The sequence below is a fragment of the Schistocerca gregaria genome, chromosome X, assembly GCF_023897955.1.
Source record: "Schistocerca gregaria isolate iqSchGreg1 chromosome X, iqSchGreg1.2, whole genome shotgun sequence".
NCBI lineage: Eukaryota > Metazoa > Arthropoda > Insecta > Orthoptera > Acrididae > Schistocerca > Schistocerca gregaria.
The window spans coordinates 303,665,967-303,690,014 of NC_064931.1; the positions used below are offsets into that span (position 1 = coordinate 303,665,967).

The 24,048-nt window shown below is 41.1% G+C and overlaps 1 protein-coding gene across 1 annotated transcript in view; it reads left to right on the top strand.

Moving 5' to 3' along the window:
- Positions 1-24,048, top strand: part of LOC126298039 (cytosolic carboxypeptidase 6) — a 1,900,625-nt gene that overhangs the window by 1,624,929 nt on the left and 251,648 nt on the right. Inside the window, exon 12 of the mRNA XM_049989358.1 lies at positions 14,867-15,028. Coding sequence (XP_049845315.1) covers positions 14,867-15,028 — 162 coding nt within the window. The remainder of the gene's footprint in view (positions 1-14,866; positions 15,029-24,048) is intronic.

Here is a 24,048-nt window from a genome sequence, read left to right on the forward strand (position 1 = left end):
ACAATCGACGACAAAATTAATGAACTTGGTGATAAACTCACTGCCCTCTATGACAAACATGCACCTGTGCGCACAGTCCGTGTAAGAAAATCTCCTGCTAGGTGGCTGACAGCTGAATTACGTTAAATGATGACTAATAGGGATGCTGCCCACAGGCGTTTCAAGGCAGATCCGAAACCCGAGCGTTTCGAAGAATATAGAAAGCTACGGAACAGAGTGAAACAATGCATTCGCAATGCCAAAATGAGGCACGCTCGCTCCCTTGTATACAGCGATCTGACACCCACGACTCTATGGAAGAATCTCCGTAGCTTGGGGGTCGGAAAGACAAAATCGGAAACTACTTTTCATGTGTCAGCTAACGAATTAAATGAATTCTTCTCTGCACCTCTGAATACCAGCACGGCTGATAATTACCGTCCACAAGAATCCCCAAACAGGGTAACTAACAACTATACCTTCCATCTAAAATATGTAACAACAAATACGGCAAGAAAAGCAATAATGAGAATCTCTTCTGATGCAATAGGCAACGACAGTATCGGTATAACCATGCTTAAGAATGTTGCCGATATCTTAGTACCTGTCTTAACTGACATATTTAATTTTTCCCTCGTGAACGGAATATACCCCACTGCATGGAAAAGAAGCATAATTCGACCCATCCCTAAGATCGAAAACCCGCAACTGCCTAGTGATTACCGACCAATTAGCATACTGCCTGCTGTTTCCAAAGCACTTGAATATATTGATCATGACCAAATCACTGAACACTTGCATGAATTCAGTCTAAATGACAAATTTCAATCAGGTTTCCGTAAACATCACAGCACAAACACTGCTCTAATTAAAGTAACTGATGACCTGAAATATGCCATCGACAATCGAAAGGCAACAATATTGACGCTACTGGACTTCAGCAAAGCTTTTGACACTGTTAACTTTGACATATTACTCAGAAAAATGCAACAGCTTAATTTCTCTGATAGTGCAATGAGATGGTTTGAAAGCTACTTAAAAGACAGACAGCAGTGTGTTGTCTGCGCAAATGAAAAATCTTCCTGGAAACATGTTTCTTCGGGAGTGCCACAAGGATCAGTCTTAGGACCACTTTTGTTTTCTTTATATGTCAACGATATTTCGTCGGTTTTGTCCTCCTGTAAACATCATTTCTATGCCGACGACCTCCAGCTCTACCTAAGCGTCAGAACTGAAGACGTAAACACTGCAATCGCCCTGATGAATGATGATCTGTCTTCAGTAGTGACATGGACGAAAAACCTGGGGCTTAAATTAAATCCAAAAAAGACGCAAGTAATCTTAATAGCCCATCAGAAATTAATGAGTTCAGATTTCCGCGAACGGCTACCTCCTATTCTCCTCGAAGGTACTCCAATACCATATCAGAAAACAGTGAAGAACTTGAGTGTAACTTTGGACGAGCATCTCAACTGGGCGGAGAATACAGTCGCAGTGTGCCGAAAGACGTCTGCTTGTCTCTATGCTCTCAAAAAGTTTCGGAACATATTCCCACAGGACTTGAAACGCCAGCTCGTGCAAGCACTCGTTCTACCGAACCTCCACTATTGTGATGTGATTCAACAAGGCATGAGTAGTGAAAACAAAAGACGGCTAGAGCTAACCATGAATGCCTGTGTGCGTTACTCCTGCAACATTCGCCGATATGATCATGTTAGTGCTTCATACTCCGAGCTAGGGTGGCTGCGCCCGGACAAACTGCGTGACTACCACACTCTATGTCTACTTCACCAACTCCTCGTCGCGCAAGCACCCCAGTACCTAGCTTCAGAGATTAAAAACCTGTCATGCCATCATAATCGAAACACGAGGTCGCTCTTATCTGGTATCCTAACTGTGCCCACTCACAAAACGAAAACTTTTGCAAACTCCTTCTCAGTTGCCGCTGTCCCCTTACCTTGAGGAAAATTCAATCATCTCCTGTTGCTTTTAAGAAGAAGTTGAAGCATTTCCTACTATCATCCGCATAAAATTCTCCACAAAATTAATGTGCAAGGCCAATCCTCTCATCTGTCAAATAGCAAAGCTAGCGTCTCCTATCTTGCTCCTGAGATGCCTTCCTCTTCATCTATCTCTATTAGCCACGCAGTCTCCTTTTCCTTTATATTTTCCTTAATTATGTTTCATCATGTCTCTCCATTCTTCTCCTCCCTTCATCATGAGTCTCCCTCATACACCCTGCTGCCAGCACTCCTATCTAAAAATCTTTCTCTTCAATAATGTATTTTTCGAGGTGTACCTTTCTAATTGTTTATCTCACTTTTTGTATTAGATGTAGTTTTACATGCCTACTAAAACATATGACTGTAAAATAAGTAGAATGCCTGGTTAGATGTAAGAGAGGGCCTGATGGCCCTAATCTTGCCAGGTTAAATAAATAAATAAATAAATAATTTCCCAATTTATGTTACACTTAATAGCATCCTTCCCATAACTCTACAACCACAATTTGATTCACAAGCATATTTATATCCCTCAAAAATCTTACACTAATGCATTATAACTTTACAGAAGAAATAAATTATTCATTGACTTTTATAATAATATTAACTTCCCAATCCTACTAATGACTTTGTCAATATTAAATCAACATCATTAAATTGTAAAACTCTTTGTTGTACATAATCTATACATTAACAAACACATTACATACTCTAATCTTAGCCTCCAAAGAAATTTTGCTTTCTTAAGGAAATATCGTATATCTGCCAAGATTAAGGAACTCAAAAGTATTGTTATCAAAACTCTGTTTCCTGCACAAAAGTCTTCAAAAATTAAAGATTTTTAAACAACAATAAGCTCTGTGTGCAAAAAGAAATTCAGTTTAATTTGATACTAGTCTGTCAAAGACAGTCTTTTCTCGTATATTTTGAACGTGGTTCGTTGAAGTCGTCATCCTCATCTATATGTGCCTTAACATGTCTCCTTTGAGTGTGGAATGGCTGTCGGCAGAGAGAAAGATTGTAGAAGATTTGAGTGTATAGTGAATGCTTGGTTGCCTTCGTTCGATTCCGCATGTACCCATGGCGAAATTATATTAGAGATCTATTATTATCAGCATAAAACTTATATTCTTCATCAATCCTCGAATCTTTATGCCAATCCATCGATGGTTAATTTGCCTAGCGTTTTCTGTACAAAGAGTCATCTATCGTCTTTGTTTGTGACATTTGAAAGTGTTGCAATTTGCCATAAGGAATATCGGACTTTTGTACTGCTTGAACTGTTGAAATTGGATTCTTTGTTGGTAGATAGATACAGCAATGGTATTCTATGGGAAGGGATTTAAAAAGGTTTCTTGATTTCTTCTGGTCTAGGTCTTCTTTCTTCCTTATCTTCTGTGTTGAATCTTCTTTTCTTGTTGCACCTTACTACCTTCTCGATTGTGTCTTCGTTCATCTCTGGATCGGGAATTGGGATTTAAGACCATCTTAACCTCGTTACTGTATAGTCCATTCTTATGGTATTTTCTTTCAAACCGTTGTGTATCCTTTATTGTTTGAGGTTGTTCTTCAGGATTGATTGGACAGCCTTCCATTGTGTGCTTGCTTATTCCCAATCAGGGCATGTTCCGCAGTTGCTCGCTTCCGTATGGTTCCTCATGCTGCTCTAACCAGTTAGCAGCAGTGCTAAGTGCTAAGTATCTATCACTTTAGCAAAACTGTTGTTATGAAGATCTCATGTGAACTTCACATGAATAAAAATCGCGTCGTGGCACATGTCGACTGTATCAATGAATCGTCGTAGAACCCTATCCTTTTCCACAGAGGTGTTATCCTCTAGGACTGTTGCTTCCACAAAGACATTTCCTTTCATCATCTCGAAAGCTGACGTACCTGGCACCCACACTCAGGGTGCCTTCCTCTTATGCCTAACCGTTCTACTCTGTTCTGCTGTCGATCTGACCGCAATGATGATGAATTGTTCTGTATGATACAACACTGTGAACACTTTTGTTCAACTTATTTCCCAAAATTTCTCTAATTTACATGTCTTATCGCAACCTTTTCTCCCTTAAGATACGTTACAAGCCTTACAGACACTAAACTACTAAGAGACTTTACAAAAATTGCGTATTTAAACACACATAAATTCTCTTTATTATACTCTTCATAAATTTACATCTTTTTAAACAGATTATCGTCTTTTTTCTCCATTCTATATGTACATTTTCTTTTTCATTTTTTTTTCACTATTAGTATAAAGGTAAAGGTTTCGTCATATTCATCACGATGAACAGTAAGAGGAAAATTGATGGTGATGAAGGTTAGTGTATTAGTGCGTCGGTATTCTTTTGTTCTGACCACAGGTACATCATATTATCATAAAAACGTCGCACCTTGACTTCGACTCTGGCGCCTTTTTCCCTGGAATCTCTTTTTTTCAGCATAAGCTGTAACAGAACTTCAAAATACAATATATGTCTATTTCCTGTTTCCTTTTTAAAAGTTTCTTCCCTGTCGAATTTCATTGTTCTAGAGCTTCTACTTTTATTAGCTGTGGTTATCCCTATCTCCTTATTCTAAGCAGTAATCTTTTATATTACTTTCTCCCCATGTCTTACTCTTCCTTATTGAAATCAGCCCTGTGTTAAACTTATGTCCCTCTGTCTACATCCTTCCAAGAAATAACATGTTTCTCGGTTCCCCTCATAATTCAGTTCTCTCTCTTAATTCTTATCTCCTACAAATCTTTTATATCTATTTCCCTCACATCTCCATTTAATATCAACTGGTGGTAACTTCAACAAATCATAAATGCTTCTCATTTTCCTCAAAAATATCTCCTCAACAATATGTTCACCGTCTACAACGGAACAAACCATAAATGAATATTTCCTTCTTACATAATTCTTTACACACACAATTCCTTTCGTCCACAAAGCAAAAATTTCTCTCTTTCTACTTTACACTGAATGTTAAGAGAGAATTTACTATTACTTAGGCAAACTATCCAAATTCTAACGTCTAGCGTTCTCCTTGCTTTCTACACGTTCCCCATAACACATTTCCTCGACGGAAGAGTTACTTTAGTTCTTCCTTTATTGCTCTTCCCTCACAGCTGTCCTTTTTATAGGCTGAGAAATTTAACCTATTTATTTTAATGAGATAAGTACAAATTAATTTTTTTTATTTGTGTGCACTTTTTAGCTTCCCTAGTCTTAGAATTCTTCAATTTTCTCTCATAGGACTCTGAATATTTCATACATCTAATTTTGCTTGTGGAGTAATATTTACTGTTTTACCCTTTATACACTTTCAAATGAGTCACTCGCTGCAAGCTCAATGATTTTTCTGTTTATGGGTTAGTCAATTCGACTGAATTATCATGAACCACCTTACTTACTTCCATAGGGCCCATATATACCGAAAAGAGCTTATCGCTTTGATGTTTTTTCCTTGTAGAGAGATGGTGGGATTTCACTTAGTACTTTTTGTCCGAGGGAAAAAACTCGTGAGGTTGCCATTTTGTCCACCCGTTTCTTTCTATTCAACGCAGCAGCCTTCAAATTTATAATTACTAATTTTACTAGATGCTTATGTTGTATTCGGGGTACTGGTGTGAATTTAATTATTTCCCAGATAAGTCACTGTCCTATATGTATCATCTCACTTGTGTATCAATACTTGTGTTGCCAATAGAGCGTTATCCTCTTAGCATACCATTTCTTTCTCGGTTTCGTATAAATGAACTACATCCTCCACAACTTGGTTATAATCAATTTTAACTTTTAACGACTGTTGTTCCTCATCAACAGACAAGTTCTAGCCAACTGTCTCCCAGCATGCTGGCATTTGTAACTGATCACCCCTTAAACCTACTTCAGAATCTTGTTGATCAAAACTAAGTCTATTTACACATTTAATTATAAATCAACTTCCTTTGGCGATTGAATCTGTTGTGACTGATCTTCGTAATGTTCATCTAGTCACATCTGTTTTTTACCAGGTTTGGTGGCCTCAACTCGACTCCCTGTACCGGTTCATCTCACGTGTGTTGTCCTGCTGAAGTCTGATTCAACCTTTCTACATTCTAGTTCCACCCGAATAATTTGGGTTTTGTGGTGGAAAAACTCTAAATTTTCCTACTTCTTTGCATGATGATCATAGCGCCAATTATAGCTGCCACTATAATTTCTGAAACCAAAGCGATTACTGTAATTCCACGGCTCACCAAAACCTTAATTATTGTTTGACCTCTGTGAGCTGCCAAAACGATACCAATTTTTATCTCATGGGTGATTAATATTCTCCCCAAAACTATTACCTTTGCCAACATTATTATTATTGCCATTGTAAGCATTATTAATGGGCAGTCGGTTGCTATTATTCCCTGTACCATTGGTTTCTGTCACTGCACGTTGTTTCTTCACGTCATCTTCACTGAAGGTAGATTCCAGTTCTCTTAACATCCATTTAAATGCTTTTATATGATCCCCAGCTCTTCTAACCAACGATTGCTGATAACGCAAGGGTAACTTCATTGCTCAAATACGTATCAGTTCCCCATCACTGTATAGATTGTCTTAACATTGATTCTATTTCGTCATTTCTTCAAAAAACTAACTCGCTTCTTTTCATCTTTTCATCCGTATTTTCAAATGAAGTCTTCTATAACAATTCATATTTTACCCTATTTTGAGTTAGCGCGCACCAGTATCGCTCCAAGGAGGCAGAACTGAATTGTTCACACGACTGACAGTTTGCAGCGGCTCTTTGTATCGTTTCCGCTATTGCGTCTCCCATATGACCACAAATGAAATCGAGTTTGTGTCTGAATGGCCAATGTTCTGGTAAACCGATTTGGAATTGATGTGTAAACGTGCAGGGGTGTAAGTCGTTCCCGTTTTCCTTATAATGTTGGAATTTTCTGACTGTCAAGAAATGATCATTGTCAAATTTTCCTAATGCACCATATGACGTTTGTATTTTCACACCATTTTCCGTTCCCTTCTACTGCGTCGTGTTTTCCTTTATTCGTAGTACCACATCTGGATCATGAGACGACATATTTGAGTCCCATGTAGCATCGCAAGTACAGAGTGGTGTGTAATTATCCAAACCGCACCGTTCCCATTGCTGGATCAGTGTTTTGTCTTTGTATTTGCTTCATATTGACCTGCGGTTTATGGCCTGTTGTACTGTAACTCGTAAATTGAGAATGTGGAACGTGTGGCGCAGTAAACTGCTCTGTTATCGCGTCATTCGCGTACCTTCGCAGGGTCAGCTGGCGCTCTGTTGGTATACGCGCCGTTACCGCTTCGTGCACCATTGTCTGCTGTGAACGCACACTACCTGCTCCGCTCACCTGTCTCAACTTTACTTCTACCATTTGCTTCGGTTTTGGGTGGTAAAATACTCACGAAACATGTTGGGGACACACAAGTGGAATCTCATGACTTTTTTGTTTTTCTGCAACTGACACGGAAGATTGCATAACGGACTTGGTTACCTAGGGATTTTTTTCCACCTCTATGTCAGATGATAGTACCGATTCCGTCGCCTCACTACTGCTTTCTGTACGGTTCTCAATACACAGCTTCAGTTATTTACGAAGCTGTTCATACTGATGTTTATTTTTCGAGACGATGTTCACATTGAGTGTATCGAATCTTTTTAACGCGGCTCGCGTGACACGTTTTCTGATGTAGAGTTCCTCCAAGATTTGTTGCACCTTACCAGACGCGTTACGTGCTAAATTATCGACTTTTTTGTTGATATTAAACACAGCACCCTGAACCTGCTCAATGTCAGTACGCATCTTTTTCTGATCGGCCTTAAGCGGTTGAATTAGTTCGCGCGAGTCTGTCGGCTCTTTCCGGATTTCAGTAAACTGTTCATTAACTTCCGTTCGCAAGTTTTGCTGACTTTTGGGAACTTTTTCGAACCCAGGATTGGTTTCGAATTTGAGACCATTCAAAGCAGCACCTGTTTCCGTTTTTAACTCTGGTAATCTAACATTAATTTCTGTTTTTAAGTCTGCTAAGCCTGTTCTCACCGTTTCACTCGTTTGCTTGACAACAATAGTGAGTTGCTTCCACATTGCAAACACACTATCACTATCGTCATCTGTCACCATTTGGTGTAAATTTTGCCGTTCGCGTCTTTCATGTGACGTCTCACCGACTTCTGTGCATAGTGCTAACGTACTTACACACATTCTTTACGTAGGAGACTGTCCCATTTGATTCAGAATCTGCTTCCGAACCACCAAATCCGTCACCTGTTCGGTCTTCTGCGGTCCAAACCTGAGATACCGAGCCGGCTGGAGTGGACGTGCGGTTCTAGGCGCTTCAAAAAAATGGCTCTGAGCACTATGGGACTCAACTGCTGTAGTCATCAGTCCCCTAGAACCTATAACTACTTAAACCTAACTAACCTAAGGACATCACGCACATACATGCCCGAGGCAGGATTCGAATCTGCGACCGTAGCAGTCGCACGGTTCCGGACTGCGCGCCTACAACCGCAAGACCACCGCGCCCGGCCTAGGCGCTTCAGTCTGGAGCCGAGCGACGTCTACGGTCGCAGGTTCGAATCCTGCCTCGGGCATGGATGTGTGTGATGTCCTTGGGTTAGTTAGGTTTAATTAGTTCTAAGTTCTAGGCGACTGATGACCTCTGAAGTTAAGTCGCATAGTGCTCAGATCCATTTCAGATACCGATCGCGAAACTGACATCATTCACTGTGTGTCGTAACTTCGTTCGGTTTCGTGACAAGCATGCGATTCATTTTGTTGTACATCATTTTCTGTCCAATCAAGATCTTGCCCTGTATGCGGCGATCTACGCCTGTCTTCCATCTCAGACCGTCTAACTGACCTCTGCCTTTCACGGATCTGACACATTTACAAAATATCATAGAAAGTCTTTTATGACATTAACACATAATTATCAACAACCTTCACAATGTGTGGGTACTCTAACCAACTAAACAATGCCGTGAATAACTTCGGGCGCGCCACTAAGGTCATGCACAAACTACTTTTACTCAAAATACAAAAACTTATCGTTTACTCGTTAATACAACAATTTCTACTCTGTATATTACACATTTACAGTAATCTGACCACTATGCAGACTCATACATTTTTTTCTTAGTGCCAAATTTTAATTACTCTTTTATATTTGACTAATTGCCATCGTGGCAGACCAGTTGCCATCCTGACAGCTCGCCGTTATCTGACACTCGACTTCTTTTCACATTCGTTAGACATCAGCAAAAACTCCCTGTGACTGCGTTAGACTCATTGGAATAAATTACTGGGATTAGGAGTGGACCGTTATCCTATGACAGAGCACACGGGTGTTTAGCTGTAAAATTTGTATAATATCTCAGTTGTTTTCAAACAAGCACACGCGTCAACATAGATTTTGACATGACAATTTTAGGGTAGTTCTCAAGATAATGTATTAAGTCCTGTTAGCATAAATAACACTGACCACAACGATATCAGATTTGAATAGAAGGATCTCTACAAGATTTCTATTACTTCTAGACAGTGAAGTACTTGTATAAGGTGGTCAACATTACGACAAATCATATGTTTCCGGTTCCTAGTTCGGTACTATTTAGGATAACAATCAAGTCTAAGGAGGATGGTTAGTTTTTGTGACATAATGAGCAAAATATTACTCAATATTGCTCATTTTCACATTAGAAGTCAGCTGGTGAGCCAAAAATCTTACATCTCTGTGATTGGCATTCATTTTTAGCTGTACTGAGCTGTCAGTTGCATGGCTGCACTCGCCCTCTGTTCAAATGTGTGTGAAATCGTATGGGACTTAACTGCTAAGGTCATCAGTCCCTATGTTTACACAGTACTTAACCTAAATTATCCTAAGGGCAAACACACACACCCATGCCCGAGGGAGGACTCGAATCTCCGCCGGGACCAGCAGTACAGTCCACGACTGCAGTGCCTGAGACCGCTCGGCTAATCCCGCGCGGCTCTCGCCTTCTGAAAATCCTATAGAGAGCTAATAAAAATCTTTACTGGTTTTATCAGCTGAAACTATCCTACGTTCCCCATTAGGCGAGAAACATTCATTCATCCCTAGTCTGAAAAATATGGCGGTATACACGTGCATAGATGGAGCAGTATGTATACTTCAACGACCTCTCAGTCCTCGCAAGAATAATTAACTACGTGGCTGTTTCGTTTCTCCGCTATCGGAGCTCAACGAGTCTTCAGCTAATTTCTAGCTGAATGTCAGCCGAAGTGAACGCAGTGTTCACACGAAAATTCCTCTTTTGGTGTCGTACAGAGCGTGATGTGCTCTTATCTACACTTGACGCTGGTTCAGAGGAGATTCCTCGAAGTTTTTAGTATTGTGTCTTTTGTAGCAAACTGTCCTTTCGTGCTTCACATCACAGCTTTTTCAGGCCAATGGGAGAGTTCATCACATCTTGTGGAAACTACCTCGCCAAACGTAAAGGGCCTACCTTTAAACTGCGACGAAATATCGCCCCTTTTACTCCTTCCGCGTTTATTTCAGCCCCTTGGATTCTTTGTACCCACTCCTGACGGCTAAAAAAAAGAAATTGGTTCAAATAGCTCTGAGCACTATGGGACTTACCTTCTGAGGTCATCATTCACCAGGAACTTAGAACGACTTAAACCTAACTAACCTAATGACAGCACACACATCCATGCCCGAGGCAGGACTCGAACCTGCGACCTTAGATTTAGCGCGGTTCCAGACTGTAGTGCCTATAACCGCTCGGCCACCGCGGCCGGCAACACCTAAAAGTCACATGCGTACTTCATGAGTGCACCAAAGGTCTTTCACGTCATCAGCTGTGTATCTAGATTGTTTGCATCCATCTGAAAATTCCTCAACGCAGTTCTGTAAGGAATTTCCCCATCGCCGGTAGCGCTGGCCACTACCAGCTCCCCTCGCTGTAATGCTTGGCCCACTCGTTATCTCTCTCACTGCGGGTCACTAACCCCTTTTAGAAGCCTTTTGTTGTATGCGGGTTGTGATGGTGCAACTCGCATCTGCCCCCAAACTAAAACGTTTATTCCAGCCGTTTTTTCACCTTTTACTCACTGACATGCATGTTTTGTGTTTGGTGTGTTAATACCGACGAATCGAGTGTCATCCCTTTTTGGCGCTACCTACTGTACGTCTTGATAGGCAAATCTGCTCACTACCACCAAAATATGTCAGGTGACATATCCGTCTCCTTGTTATGGCGTTAAAGTCTCATGTAAGGTATGAAATTGACATTCATTCAAGTTGCCACCTTACACAGTGAATGAACCATTTCCTTCCTACAGGTAAACATTTTCAAACATATTCAATAATGAGTGAATATTAATCTTCCCTCTTTCACCATGCAACAGCAATGCTTATATTTATATCACAAGCTTCCTCAATAATAATGTATTGCAAACCCTGGGAAAGATAATGGAATAACAAATATAAATTAAAAATTTTTAATTTTACTAAGGGTATACGTCAATATGAAACTTATTCAGCTTATCATGCACTGCTGATACTAAGAGCAAAAGTCGACATACGCTCTTAATACAAAACAAATGTTAGCAAATTGGCTTAAGGAACAGTGACCATCTGGTTCACTATGCCTTGCATTGCACCCTGACATGAGCCCCTTCTACCATTGTAAAGCTTGTGTTTTACTTGTCAGTGTCATTTAAAAAACCACAAATGACCATAAAGTATCTTACATCTTTATGACCCTGCACTAAAGATATATTTACGGCACTATCACAGAACACAGTATTAGCCGAGCGATCTAAGGCGCTACAGTCATGGACTGTGGGGCTGGTCCCGGCGGAGGTTCGAGTCCTCCCTGGGGCTTGTGTGTGTGTATTTGTCCTTAGGATAATTTAGCTTAAGTACGATGTAAGCTTAGGGATTGATGACCTTAGCAGTTCTGCCTCGGGCATGGATGTGTGGTGTCCTTAGGTTAGTTAGGTTTAAGTAGTCCTAAGTTCTAGGGGATTGATGAACTCAGATGTTAAGTCCCATAGTGCTCAGAGCCATTTGAACCATTTGAACCATGACACTGTACCCTTAACAATAAGCTTTGGTACACAGTTATGACTAATAATAGTAGCCCACCCTGTAATCTGAGTTATGATTCTGCTATCATAGTTTCCTATAATGCTATAACCCCCACCCCACTAGCGGGCGAGCGGTGCTGCACTCTGACACAAGCATACATGAAGCAGCGGCGGCGTACAGAACCTGCTGAGGACGTGTCTTGGGCGACCTCTAACTCATGGCAGTGACTGTCCTTAGCTTGGGTTCCAAAATGAGGTATCAACGTAAACCTGTGACTTCAATCTTCGGATGATACTGCACGTAGTTCCTGGTTGGGTATGTACATCAGAACTTGAATTTTATTAAAAAAAACACTTATTCACGAACATGTGCTCTACTTCCATAGGCGAAGTTCTGAATAGATAATATCCATAGATGCTTCCATTAGATGTATTACATTTTGTAGTAGATTAAAATCACATAAAAAATACTATTATTAAAATGGTTCACATGCAGCCACATCTGAGAAAATGAGCAATACTCCATCTGATCAAAAGTATCTGGACACCGAGTAGCAGACATTCACATCGGTTGTGTTCACCTTCGCTTGTAATGTAGCTTGAACTTCGCTAGGGACTCTTTAAATGAAGTTAGTAAATGTCTGTTGTGGAAAGGCAGCACGTTCTTCCTCAAGATCCGAAAGCAGAGAAGATAGTGATGTTGGACGCTGGACTCTAAAGTGAAGCCCACGTTCTAACTCATCCAAAATTTGTTCTATTGGGTTCAGGTCGGTGCTGTGGGTGGGCCAGGCTACTTCAGTAATATTAGTGTCCCCAAACTGTTCCTTCACTGTACGTAGTACACAATGCAGCAAAATTCTTTGATATCGTTCCACATTTAGTGTTTTCTTAAACGCAATAAAGGGATCCCATCCCTACCACTAACATCACCATAACGTAACACTACCTCTTCCGTACTTCACTGTTGGCTCTACTTACGATGGTAGATAACGTTCTCAGGCACTCATCAAACTTAAGCAATTCTATTAGATTGTCACGTGGTATAAGGTGATTTATCACTCCATATCACTCGCTTACAGTCATCCACTGTCCAGTGGTGTCTCTTCTTACACCATTTCAAGCGTCACTTAGCACTGACTACACACACATATGACTTGTGAGGAGCTGTTCCACCATTGTGCCCATTGTTTTTAGTTCAGGTGCACAGCTGTTACTCTCACTGGACTGCCGGTTCCACTTTGCAACTCACGAATGATTCCTTCCGCTCACTTCATGCGATTTTTTACAACCACCCCCGGGAACGCCTGACGGCGTCTGTGTGTCTGAGCATAATGTCTGCATGTTCTTGGTTTAGCTGTGGTTGTTCCTGTGCATTTCCAATTCTCAGTTAAATCACCAACAGTCGACTTGGGCAGCTTTAGAAGGGTTCAAATATTCCTAATGAATTTGCTACTTAGGTGATATCCATGTTTGAAGACACTTAACTTCCCTAAACAATCCGTTTTGTATCACTGGTTCTACAATTATTGGCAGGTCTGTCTCTCGTTATCTCTGATGGTCTATTCCACATTATACAGAGCTGTATGGATACTTTTGATCATATAGTGAATTTGTAAACCACTTGAAACATTCCACATTATAATTAAATGTGACGTATTCAGTAAAGTTGTATGTAAATAACCACTTAACTAAACAGTTTATGAGGAATATGTGTGAATGAAATAAGTTTCTTACCGTTGATTAGGTACATAAAAAAAATTTCTAACGATTTGGATTTACTATGGCGACCTGAAATCTGAAGAAGGAGCAAATGGGTGAAGACTTAATAAAGAGAAGAGATATATCCTCTCTAGATGATTACGAGAATTTCGGGCTATGGCATATTTGGCTGCATTCAGACGGTGTCTCCCATCATCTTAATATGTGGTGAGGTGTCTCAAGTCGCCAGTTACCTGTTGTCGAATTCCAGATCTTAAAGAAAATGGATATTGACGACTGGAAAGGCTCACTATGTTACGTTGTGAAGTTGCTCAGGGAGAACAATAAAACATTCTCCATGGGAAAGTCAAAGGGCCGATATGCTCGGCCTATACCATTCCAAGGGCCAAAACATATATCCACGAAAAACGGACGGGAATGGTATTTATAATGAACTGACCGTTGTACGGTGCAGCCTTACTGATTAGAATACTATTTAGAAAAAATGATGTAAATGTGTAGGAAACGAGGCTCGAATCGCTTCTGCGAACAGTTCTTGAGTACTGCAAGAGTATTTATGATTCCTACTATATCAAGCTAAAGAGAGATATCAAAGCAGTTCAGAGGCGTGTCAAAAATATTTACCGGTCGGTCCGATAAGGAAGAGAGTGTTACAGGAATCCTCCATGAGCTCAGATGGGGAGCGCTGTTGAGGACATTTCGAGAACTAGTATTCTTACATCTAATGCCGAACGATTTGGCCAATTAAGAGAGATTGGATCCTTCGACGTATTGGTTGTTTGCTTTTGTCTTGGGATTTCAGGCTTGCATTCGTTTGATGATTTTTCTGACATTTCGCCAGCATGAGTGGCTCGCACAGTCAAAGATTCAACCTCCGTTGCTGGCGGCCGGTGGTACGTGATTCTTTGGTAATCAGTCACTCATGTTGTCAAAATTTTCAAAAATCGTCAAACGAACGTCGGCCGAAGACCCTGTGAAAGAAGACAACAGGCACTATGTCCACAAGTGGCCACGTAAGCCTCAATAATTTAGTATTAGGACTGTCGCTCCGGCCGAGTTTTCCTGAGCGGTGCAGACTGCCGACTGGGCCGTAACGTGGCGCGTGCCTTCCTCGACTACTATCGCGCTGTGGGCGTCGTCACATCGCCACCGGCTGCCGCCACGCCGGCCTCTTCGGCCCGCCGTCGCTCGCGCCGCCCCCGCCGCCCTCGCTCCAGGCCGCCACGCGCCGCCACAGGTACCAGCCACACTGCACGTTACAACTGTGTTTCATCTCATTCACTACTCATTACTATGCACGTATATTTGCAGTATTTTATCATGTATACCGCACATATTTATTTATAATTTAGTCATTTACTTTACCTGATAAGACTATGACTTCAAGGCTCTTCTTATATTTACAAAAAATCCTTTGGCGAGGTAATATTACAATGTGTCAAATATATTATCTGTACAGAACTGTAAGTAATAATAATAATAATAATAATAATAATAATAATAATAATGTTGTTGTTGTTGTGGTCTTCAGTCCTGAGACTGGTTTGATGCAGCTCTCCATCTACTCTATCCTGTGCAAGCTTGTTCATCTCCCAGTACCCACTGCAACCTACATCCTTCTGAATCTGCTTAGTGTATTCATCTCATAGTCTCCCTCTACGATTTTTACTCTCCACGATGCCCTCCAGTACTAAATTAGTGATCCCTTGATGCCACAGAACATGTCCTACCAACCGATCCCTTCTTCTGGTCAAGTTGTGCCACAAACTTCTCTTCTCCTCAATCCTATTCAATACTTCCTTATTAGTTATGTGATATACCCATCTAATCTTCAGCATTCTACTGTAGCACCAAATTTCGAAAGCTTCTATTTTCTTCTTGTCCAAACTATTTATCGTCCATGTTTCACTTCCATACATGGCTACACTCCATACAAATACTTTCAGAAATGACTTCCTGACACTTATATCTATACTCGATGTTAACAAATTTCTCTTCTTCAGAAAAGCTTTCCTTGCCATTGGCAGTCTACATTTTATATCCTCTCTACTTCGAGCATCATCAGTTATTTTGCTCCCCAAATAGCAAAAGTCCTTTACTACTTTAAGTGTCTCATTTCCTAATCCAATTCCCTCAGCATCACCCTACTTAATTCGACTACATTCCATTATCCTCGTTTTGCTTTTGTTGATGTTCATCTTATATCCTCCTTTCAAGACGCTATCCATTCCGTTCAACTGCTCTTCCAAGTCCTTTGCTGTCTCTGATAGAATTACGATGTCATCGGCGAAGCTCAAGGTTTTTATTTCTTCTCCATGGATTTTAATACCCACTCCGAATTTTTCTTTTGTTTCCTTCACTGCTTGCTCAATATACAGATTGAATAACATCGGGGATAGGCTACAACGTTGTCTCACTCCCTTCCCAACCACTGCTTCCCATTCACGTCCCTAGACTCTTATTACTGCCATCTGGTTTCTGTACAATTTGTAAATAGTCTTTCGCTCCCTGTATTTTACCCCTGCCACCTTCAGAATTTGAAAGAGAGTATTCCAGTCAACATTGTCAAAAGCTTTCTCTAAGTCTACAAATGCTAGAAACGTAGGGTTGCCCTTCCTTAATCTAGCTTCTAAGATACGCCGTAGGGTCAGTATTGCCTCAAGTGTTCCAACATTTCTACGGAATCCAAACTGATCTTCCCCGAGGTTGGCTTCTAATAGTTTTTCCATTCGTTTGTAAAGAATTCGCGTTAGTATTTTGCAGCTGTGACTTATTAAACTGATAGTTCGATCGTTTTTACATCTGTCAACACCTGCTTTCTTTGGGATTGGAATTATTGTATTATTCTTGAAGTCTGAGGGTATTTCACCTGTCTCGTACATCTTTCTCACCAGATGAAAGAGTTTTGTCAGGACTGGCTTTTCCAAGGCCGTCAGTAGTTCTAATGGAATGTTGTCTACTCCGGGGGCCTTGTTTCGACTCAGGTCTTTCAGTGCTCTGTCAAACTCTTCACGCAGTATCGTATCTCCCATTTCATCTTTATCTACATCCTCTTCCATTTCCATAATATTGTCCTCAAGTACATCGCTCTTGTATAGACCCTCTATATACTCCTTCCACCTTTCTGCTTTCCCTTCTTTGCTTAGAACTGGGTTTCTATCTGAGCTCTTGATGTTCATACAAGTGGTTCTCTTATCTCCAAAGGTCTCTTTAATTTTCCTGTATCCTACTGAGATAACCCTCTACATCCTTACATTGGTCCTCTAGCCCTCCCTGCTTAGCCATTTTGCACTTCCTGTCGATCTCATTTTTGAGACGTCTGTAATCCTTTTTTCCTGCTTCATTTACTGCATTTTTATATTTTCTCCTTTCATCAATTAAATTCAATATTTCTTCTGTTACCCAAGGATTTCTACTAGCCCTCGTCTTTTTACCTACTTGATCCTCTGCTGCCTTCACTACTTCATCCCTCAAAGCTACCCATTCTTCTTCCACTGTATTTCTTTCCCCCATTCCTGTCAATTGTTCCCTTATGCTCTCCCTGAAACTCTGTAAACCTCTGATTCTTTTAGTTTATCCAGGTCCCATCTCCTTAAATTCCCACCTTTTTGCAGTTTCTTCAGTTTTAATCTACAGGTCATAACCAATAGATTGTGGTCAGAGTCCACATCTGCCCCTGGAAATGTCTTACAATTTAAAACCTGGTTCCTAAATCTCTGTCTTACCATTATATAATCTATCTGAAACCTTTCAGTATCTCCAGGCTTCTTCCATGTGTACAACCTTTTTTTATGATCCTTGAACCAAGTGTTAGCTATGATTAAGTTGTACTCTGTACCTTTTCCTACTACTGAATTCCAGTCACCCATGACTATTAAATTTTCGTCACCCTTCACTATCTGAATAACTTCTTTTATTTGATCATACATTTCGTCAATTTCTTCGTCATCTTCAGAGCTAGTTGGCATATAAACTTGTACTACTGTAGTAGGTGTGGGCTTCGTATCTATCTTGGCCACAATAATGCGTTCACTATGCTGTTTGTAGTAGCTTACCCGCATTCCTATTTTTCTATTCATTATTAAACCTACTCCTGCATTACCCCTATTTGATTTTGTGTTTATAACCCTGTAGTCACCTGACCAGAAGTCTTGTTCCTCCTGGCACCGAACTTCATTAATTCCCACTATATGTAACTTTAACCTATCCATTTCCGTTTTTAAATTTTCTAACCTACCTGCCCGATTCAGAGATCTGACATTCCACGCTCCGATCCGTAGAACGCCAGTTTTCTTTCTCCTGATAACGACATCCTCTTGAGTAGTCCCCGCCCGGAGATCCGAATGGGGGACTATTTTACCTCCGGAATATTTTACCCAAGAGGACGCCATCGTCATTTAATCATGCAGTAAAGCTCCATGCCCTCGGGAAAAATTACGGTCGTAGTTTCCCCTTGCTTTCAGCCGTTCGCAGTACCAGTACAGCAAGGCCGTTTTGGTTATTGTTACAAGGCCAGATCAGTCAATCATCCAGACTGTTGCCCCTGCAACTACTGAAAAGGCTGCTGCCCCTCTTCAGGAACCACACGTTCGTCTGGCCTCTCAACAAATACCCCTCCGTTGTGGTTGCACCTACGGTACGGCTATCTGTATCGCTGAGGCACGCCAGCCTCCCCACCAACGGCAAGGTCCATGGTTCATGGGGGAGGAATAATAATAATAATAATAATAATAATAATAACAAACGTCCCTCTACTAATGTCAGACACCAGCACACATATGGTAGTAAATATACAGTGTAGCTCAGTTATCGTGAGCATTACAAACATTTTTTGTCCAAAAGCAAAATGAAAAGTATAACAAGAAAATTTTGTTTACTTACGATGGAGACATTTACCAATACTTTATCCTTTTTGTAACTCTGTTCGTTACGAAGAAATGAACAAAACTAAGTCTCTCTTAAATTGTACCCTAAATTTTTAACTTGATGATCCATTTAAGTTCCTCAAATCCAATCAGAAACGTATCACAGCGTGTCTTTCATGTATACATTACGTTATTAAATGTGTAAAAAGGTACTGACCTTGACTATCCAGCACTAGCACACATTTGTTTACAGTCAGCTTCAACAAATGGACGAATTAACGTTTCGCGTGTACCAGCACTCTGTGTCAATAATGAAGTGGTAAACGCAGTTTTGTGTTACATTTTCAGTAACGGCACATTTACGTGAATTGTAAACTATGATAAGCTTCTGAACAGGCATTGAGAAGAGTGAGTCGATTACGGATTAAAAATATACGTTGTTGCCTCAAAAAATAATATTCCTGTTAATATCTTCGTGATGAACAACGTTACAAGAAATGCAGCATGCTGGTTATAATACCCCTTGTGGCTGAACAACATTTGCCTGATGGATATATATTTTTTTATCGTTCTGGACATAAAGTTTTTTGAGATGCTAGAGATAAATGGGACACCATTATTGCACTAAAATACAAACAAACAAAATGAGATTAAATTATAGTAGTCCCACAATTGTACTATCTCGGTCATATAATCAAGAGAATGGAAATAAAAACAAAGCTAATGCGTTTAAATACAAAGGAATAGAAACTACATACTGTCTCACCCACACTATCTACAGCAAAAGGTGCCTTTTCTCTATTACACTGAACCGAAAAATTTCAGTTTCATGATGAAATTCGAAAGTCTCTAAGCTTCAGAAACGGTAATATTAAAAAGGAAATATAAAATATCAACAACATCAGATAAGAACACAACTAAATATTATAGGACTGTTCTCTGACGAGAGCGCGTAGCTGACTTATCCAGAGAAATCAGACAAGTCACAGGCATTCACAATACCAGTAGAAAATGCTGATTAAATTTTTACCTACCATCCAAGAGAATTAAACCAGATGAATTTATAGGACATACAACTGAATTTTATGAAACCAAGAGCTCAGCAAAGACAGAGCCTTCCAAATCGATTGGGGAAATGCCAAATAATATATAATTCGTAGGGGCTGCACAAGAACATATAAAAAACAGGAAAATAATTTTATTTACAGTTCATAAATTGCAAGGAAATACAGAAGAAGCGGACCGCGGGCACTTGGTCTATAGCACGGATAAAGCTCACAGGAAATGAATGGGCACAGAGGAAGATTAGTCACAGTTCTAGGGGCCTTTAACAGTCCTAACTGGATTTATTTGCAAACCAAAACAATAATAAATACAGTAATGAATACACGGCAATACAAGAATGTCAGTCTTATTGACACTGTGTAGCCTTCTCGACATGCCCTCCGAATGTAAGTAATAAAGCATCAGTTCAGTAGAAATAAAACCTCGAGAAGTTGATCCAGGGAAGAAAGCAGTGTCCGACAGAGAAAGTGAAGCACCAAGATGGGGAAGAGGAAAGGAAATGAAACTTCATGGACTGAGAGGGTATGAACTGAGATAAATCCGCAGATCCTTCTGCTTTTCAGAAACCTCACTTCCATATTCCTATTTCAATCAGTTCCCCCTGACATGTTCGAACACAGAAACAGAAGACTCTGAAAAAAACAACACGTTCACTCACCCCACTTTTACCGTCAACGCGGCAAACCGGAACTGCCGATGACATCGTATCCGAAGTGTCCTCACGAGGAATGGCAGTCGCTGACGTTGAAAAATCTCGGACCCCAAAATGTAGAGGTGTCAGAACCCAATTCTTCCTCCGCTGCTGATGTATGTCGCCATTTCAGCCGCCGTGTTTGATGCACACACGTGAACTTCAGCAGCAATCAGGGGCTGACAGAAGGGCATCACTGGGTGGGTCGAGAGCTGAAAGTGGCCACATGGACAGGCGTGATTAAACCTCAGGTTTCAGCATAGACGACGACGATGGCACGCACCACGCCGGGGCGATGGTCAGATACAGTGTAGTCCCGCACAAGCCAGAAAGTGACAGTATTGTCAGGCAGCAGTCCGGCCCATGCTCGAGCTAATGGCCCACCAGGGAGTTGGCCAGCAACGGCAGGTAATCTCGCAGCATATAACCCAGCGCGATGTAGACACCAAGTTGACCGTATGCAGGCCTCCGGTCAAATGGGAACCTGCAGCTACTGTGGCAAAGTCCGTAGAAAGTGGATGGCTGCTTTATCCTGTGCTGCCAGTGATCTCCATCTCATAGTCATCAGCTGGAGTACAGTGTGTAGCATAGCATACTGTACACACTGTTAGGGCTTCTCCAATAGCAGCACTTCCACCCCGGAACTCACAGCCGGCTGGAGTGGCAGAGCGTCACTTTTGGGCAGTGATTGATAACTTCATTTGCCTGAGTTTTCATGTTTCGTCATTTCCTCCAGAAACCCTGACAAAGGGGTAAGAGTTCACAACTTCGGCTCTCAGGGATTGTTGCTGGTGTCTTACGCATTGTCAGCCTCCTGCATGGCCTACAGGCAGACAATTGCAGTGCTCTATATGACATCATTCTGCCGAGTGATGCATGAACAGTTTATCGCCCAGGAAAAGTCATGTCGCAACACTACTAGTCAAGGTGTGTTCAATGTCCCAGAACCCATGGTTCAAACGATAGGAATTACTCTGAATTTAATAAACAGACAGACATTAAATACATCATGGATCATGGCAGTGAATGTTAAAGCATTTCGAGTAGCTGTTACTCAGAACCAGAACTGAGGCTACTCCCAGAACGCGAAATATTATGAATTTAGTACGGAAGTCGGGAACATTTCCTCCATGTCTAACAGCACCTACCTGTTATGGAGCAAAGGCTTTTCGAATCACAGGGAATGCTAATGATGTTTCACCTCAAGGAACTAGGTGCAAGGTGCCAGCACCCTAGCCACAGCTACAGTCCCAGCAGACACGTACAGAATATCAGCAGTAGCACGCCCTTGTATCCTGCTTTTGATTTCCGCCACGCATAGTACCACAATAGCTAACACAGATCACGCAGCGTCCTCATAAATACCAAAATTTGTGGGAGCCCAGATAGGTTGAGGTCACATCCATCCCCAAAAATCTCTTACCATGGACTGACGGACAATGTGCCTGTCACAGATAAACTAATCAATCCTGAATCAATCCTGTTTATGAAATCATCTTAGTGACACATTGACTAGCTAGTTTCCTATGGCTGCGTCATCGACATTCGATATTCCTCTGAAATGAATTATTCCCTAAATGTTTCTCATTCTTTAATCCTGATGGCTAAAGCGATTAAGCGAATGTTACTGTAAAATCCACGCTCCGTGAGATCAAAAAAAAATAAAGTTTGCTTAACGTCCTCAGAACAAAAGAAATTGTAGTCTCTGTTCTTGCAGACACTTTGTTGCACCCGACAAAACATACTTCAATTCCACGCTGACATGCTGCGAAGAAATTGCGATGATGGCATGGAGTACTGCTATCTTCATTAAACCTGCAATTGAGTACAAGCCTCTGAATCAAGATATCTTTGTAGAAACTGTTGCTGCTGTAGGGGACAATTTAAAATCTTCCGGACGTTATACACAGCCTGACAAAAACAGTAAAGCAATCACAATATATGGTCGGATGTCAATGTAGCTTCGTTGATATGTATACTCTTGTGGTTGGCAGGAGAGCCAACACCGTGTTACTAAAGGAGGCCGAAATGCACGCGTTTTAGCTCACGCAGGCTGGCGTGAGGTCTGGAACATGACAAGGGAATTAGAATTGAGAAAAACGGATGTATCTGGTGGAATACTTAACTTTAATCCATTAATGACGAACGTCGCTTGTGACAGTACATGATTCACAATACCAATGGTAACTGAATGTGGCGCCTTGCTAGGTCGTAGCAAATAACGTAGCTGAAGGCTATGTTAACTATCGTCTCGGCAAATGAGAGAGTAGAAGTCAGTGAACCATCGGTAGCAAAGTCGGCTGTACAACTGGGGCGAGTACTAGGAAGTCTCTCTAGACCTGCCGTGGTGGCGCTCGGTCTGCAACCACTGATAGTGGCGACACGCGGGTCCGACGTATACTACCGGACCGCGGCCGATTTAAAGGCTACCACCTAGAATGTGTGGTGTCTGGCGGTGACACCACATATACCAACGAAGAGTATGTAAATGATTAGATTTCTAATTCTATGTCGCAGATGGAACGGCTACCAGAATACATTTGCCTCGTTCGCGTTTAGTGTTGTCTCCAGGGCTGGTAGGAAAGACAACAGCGTCAGATGTTGAGTGATTTCTGTAAATAACATGGAGATGCAAAGTACTCATGTGAGTCAACGTTGTCAACACCTGACAGAATTTGAAAGGGGCCTCATTTTGGGTCTCCATTTGGACAGCTGATCGAATCGTGCAATATCTATTTTCTTTTTTTAATTCAAATATGACAGTGGTCCGATGTTGGACTGCATGGGAACTCTAGAGCAGGCACAGTCTTCATCAATGTTCGGGTCGACCACAATTTCTCAGCACAAGGAAGGACTGCCGTATTGCGCATCAAACACGTCTTAATTCTTATGTCTGTTTTCCCATCTGCGAACAAGGAACCGACACCATCCAACATTATGTGTGAAGCAATATCAAGAGGATTCAATAGGCAGACAAATTATTCTTGTATACTAAAAGTGAGACCATCGTGGAATACCCACATCAGATGTCTCTCCCATGGAAAAGTTTCAGGATTGGTTGTATCATAATTCCTTCGAAATATCTCCAGCCAAATCCGTGCTATACATTTACACGCGACATAGAAGGTAAGAACCAATAAATACAGATGTTACTGGGAACTTTCGTATTCCATTCTAGCAAGTTTCCAGATATTTTGACCTCCATATCTATTGAAAGCTCTCTGGGTCGTACACACGAAATCCAGTCTGCAAAAGAGTGAGAAGGCAATTAATATTGTACATTCAACTATGTGGATGGGAGGGGGAGGGAGGGTGCCGGAATAAGTGTTTCACTCCTTCGCAGTTGGACCTGCTCCACGCTAGCTATTACTAAAATTATCAAGGAATGTCATAAAAGATGATCCTCTTCAAGAACGAAACTGGCCATCTAAAAATAAAAGTACACAACTTAACTCCGATCAATGCAGTGTTTATTGATATACGTTTTCATATTATTAGAACACTGGTTTCCCTGGAACAATGTTCCAAGGTATTTTAATAACTCTGCTCCTGAACTTAGACAGTAGTACATTGATTCCAAATACCTACTCAAATGCACACAATTTGGGCACGTTACCTTATATTATAGGTTTCGGG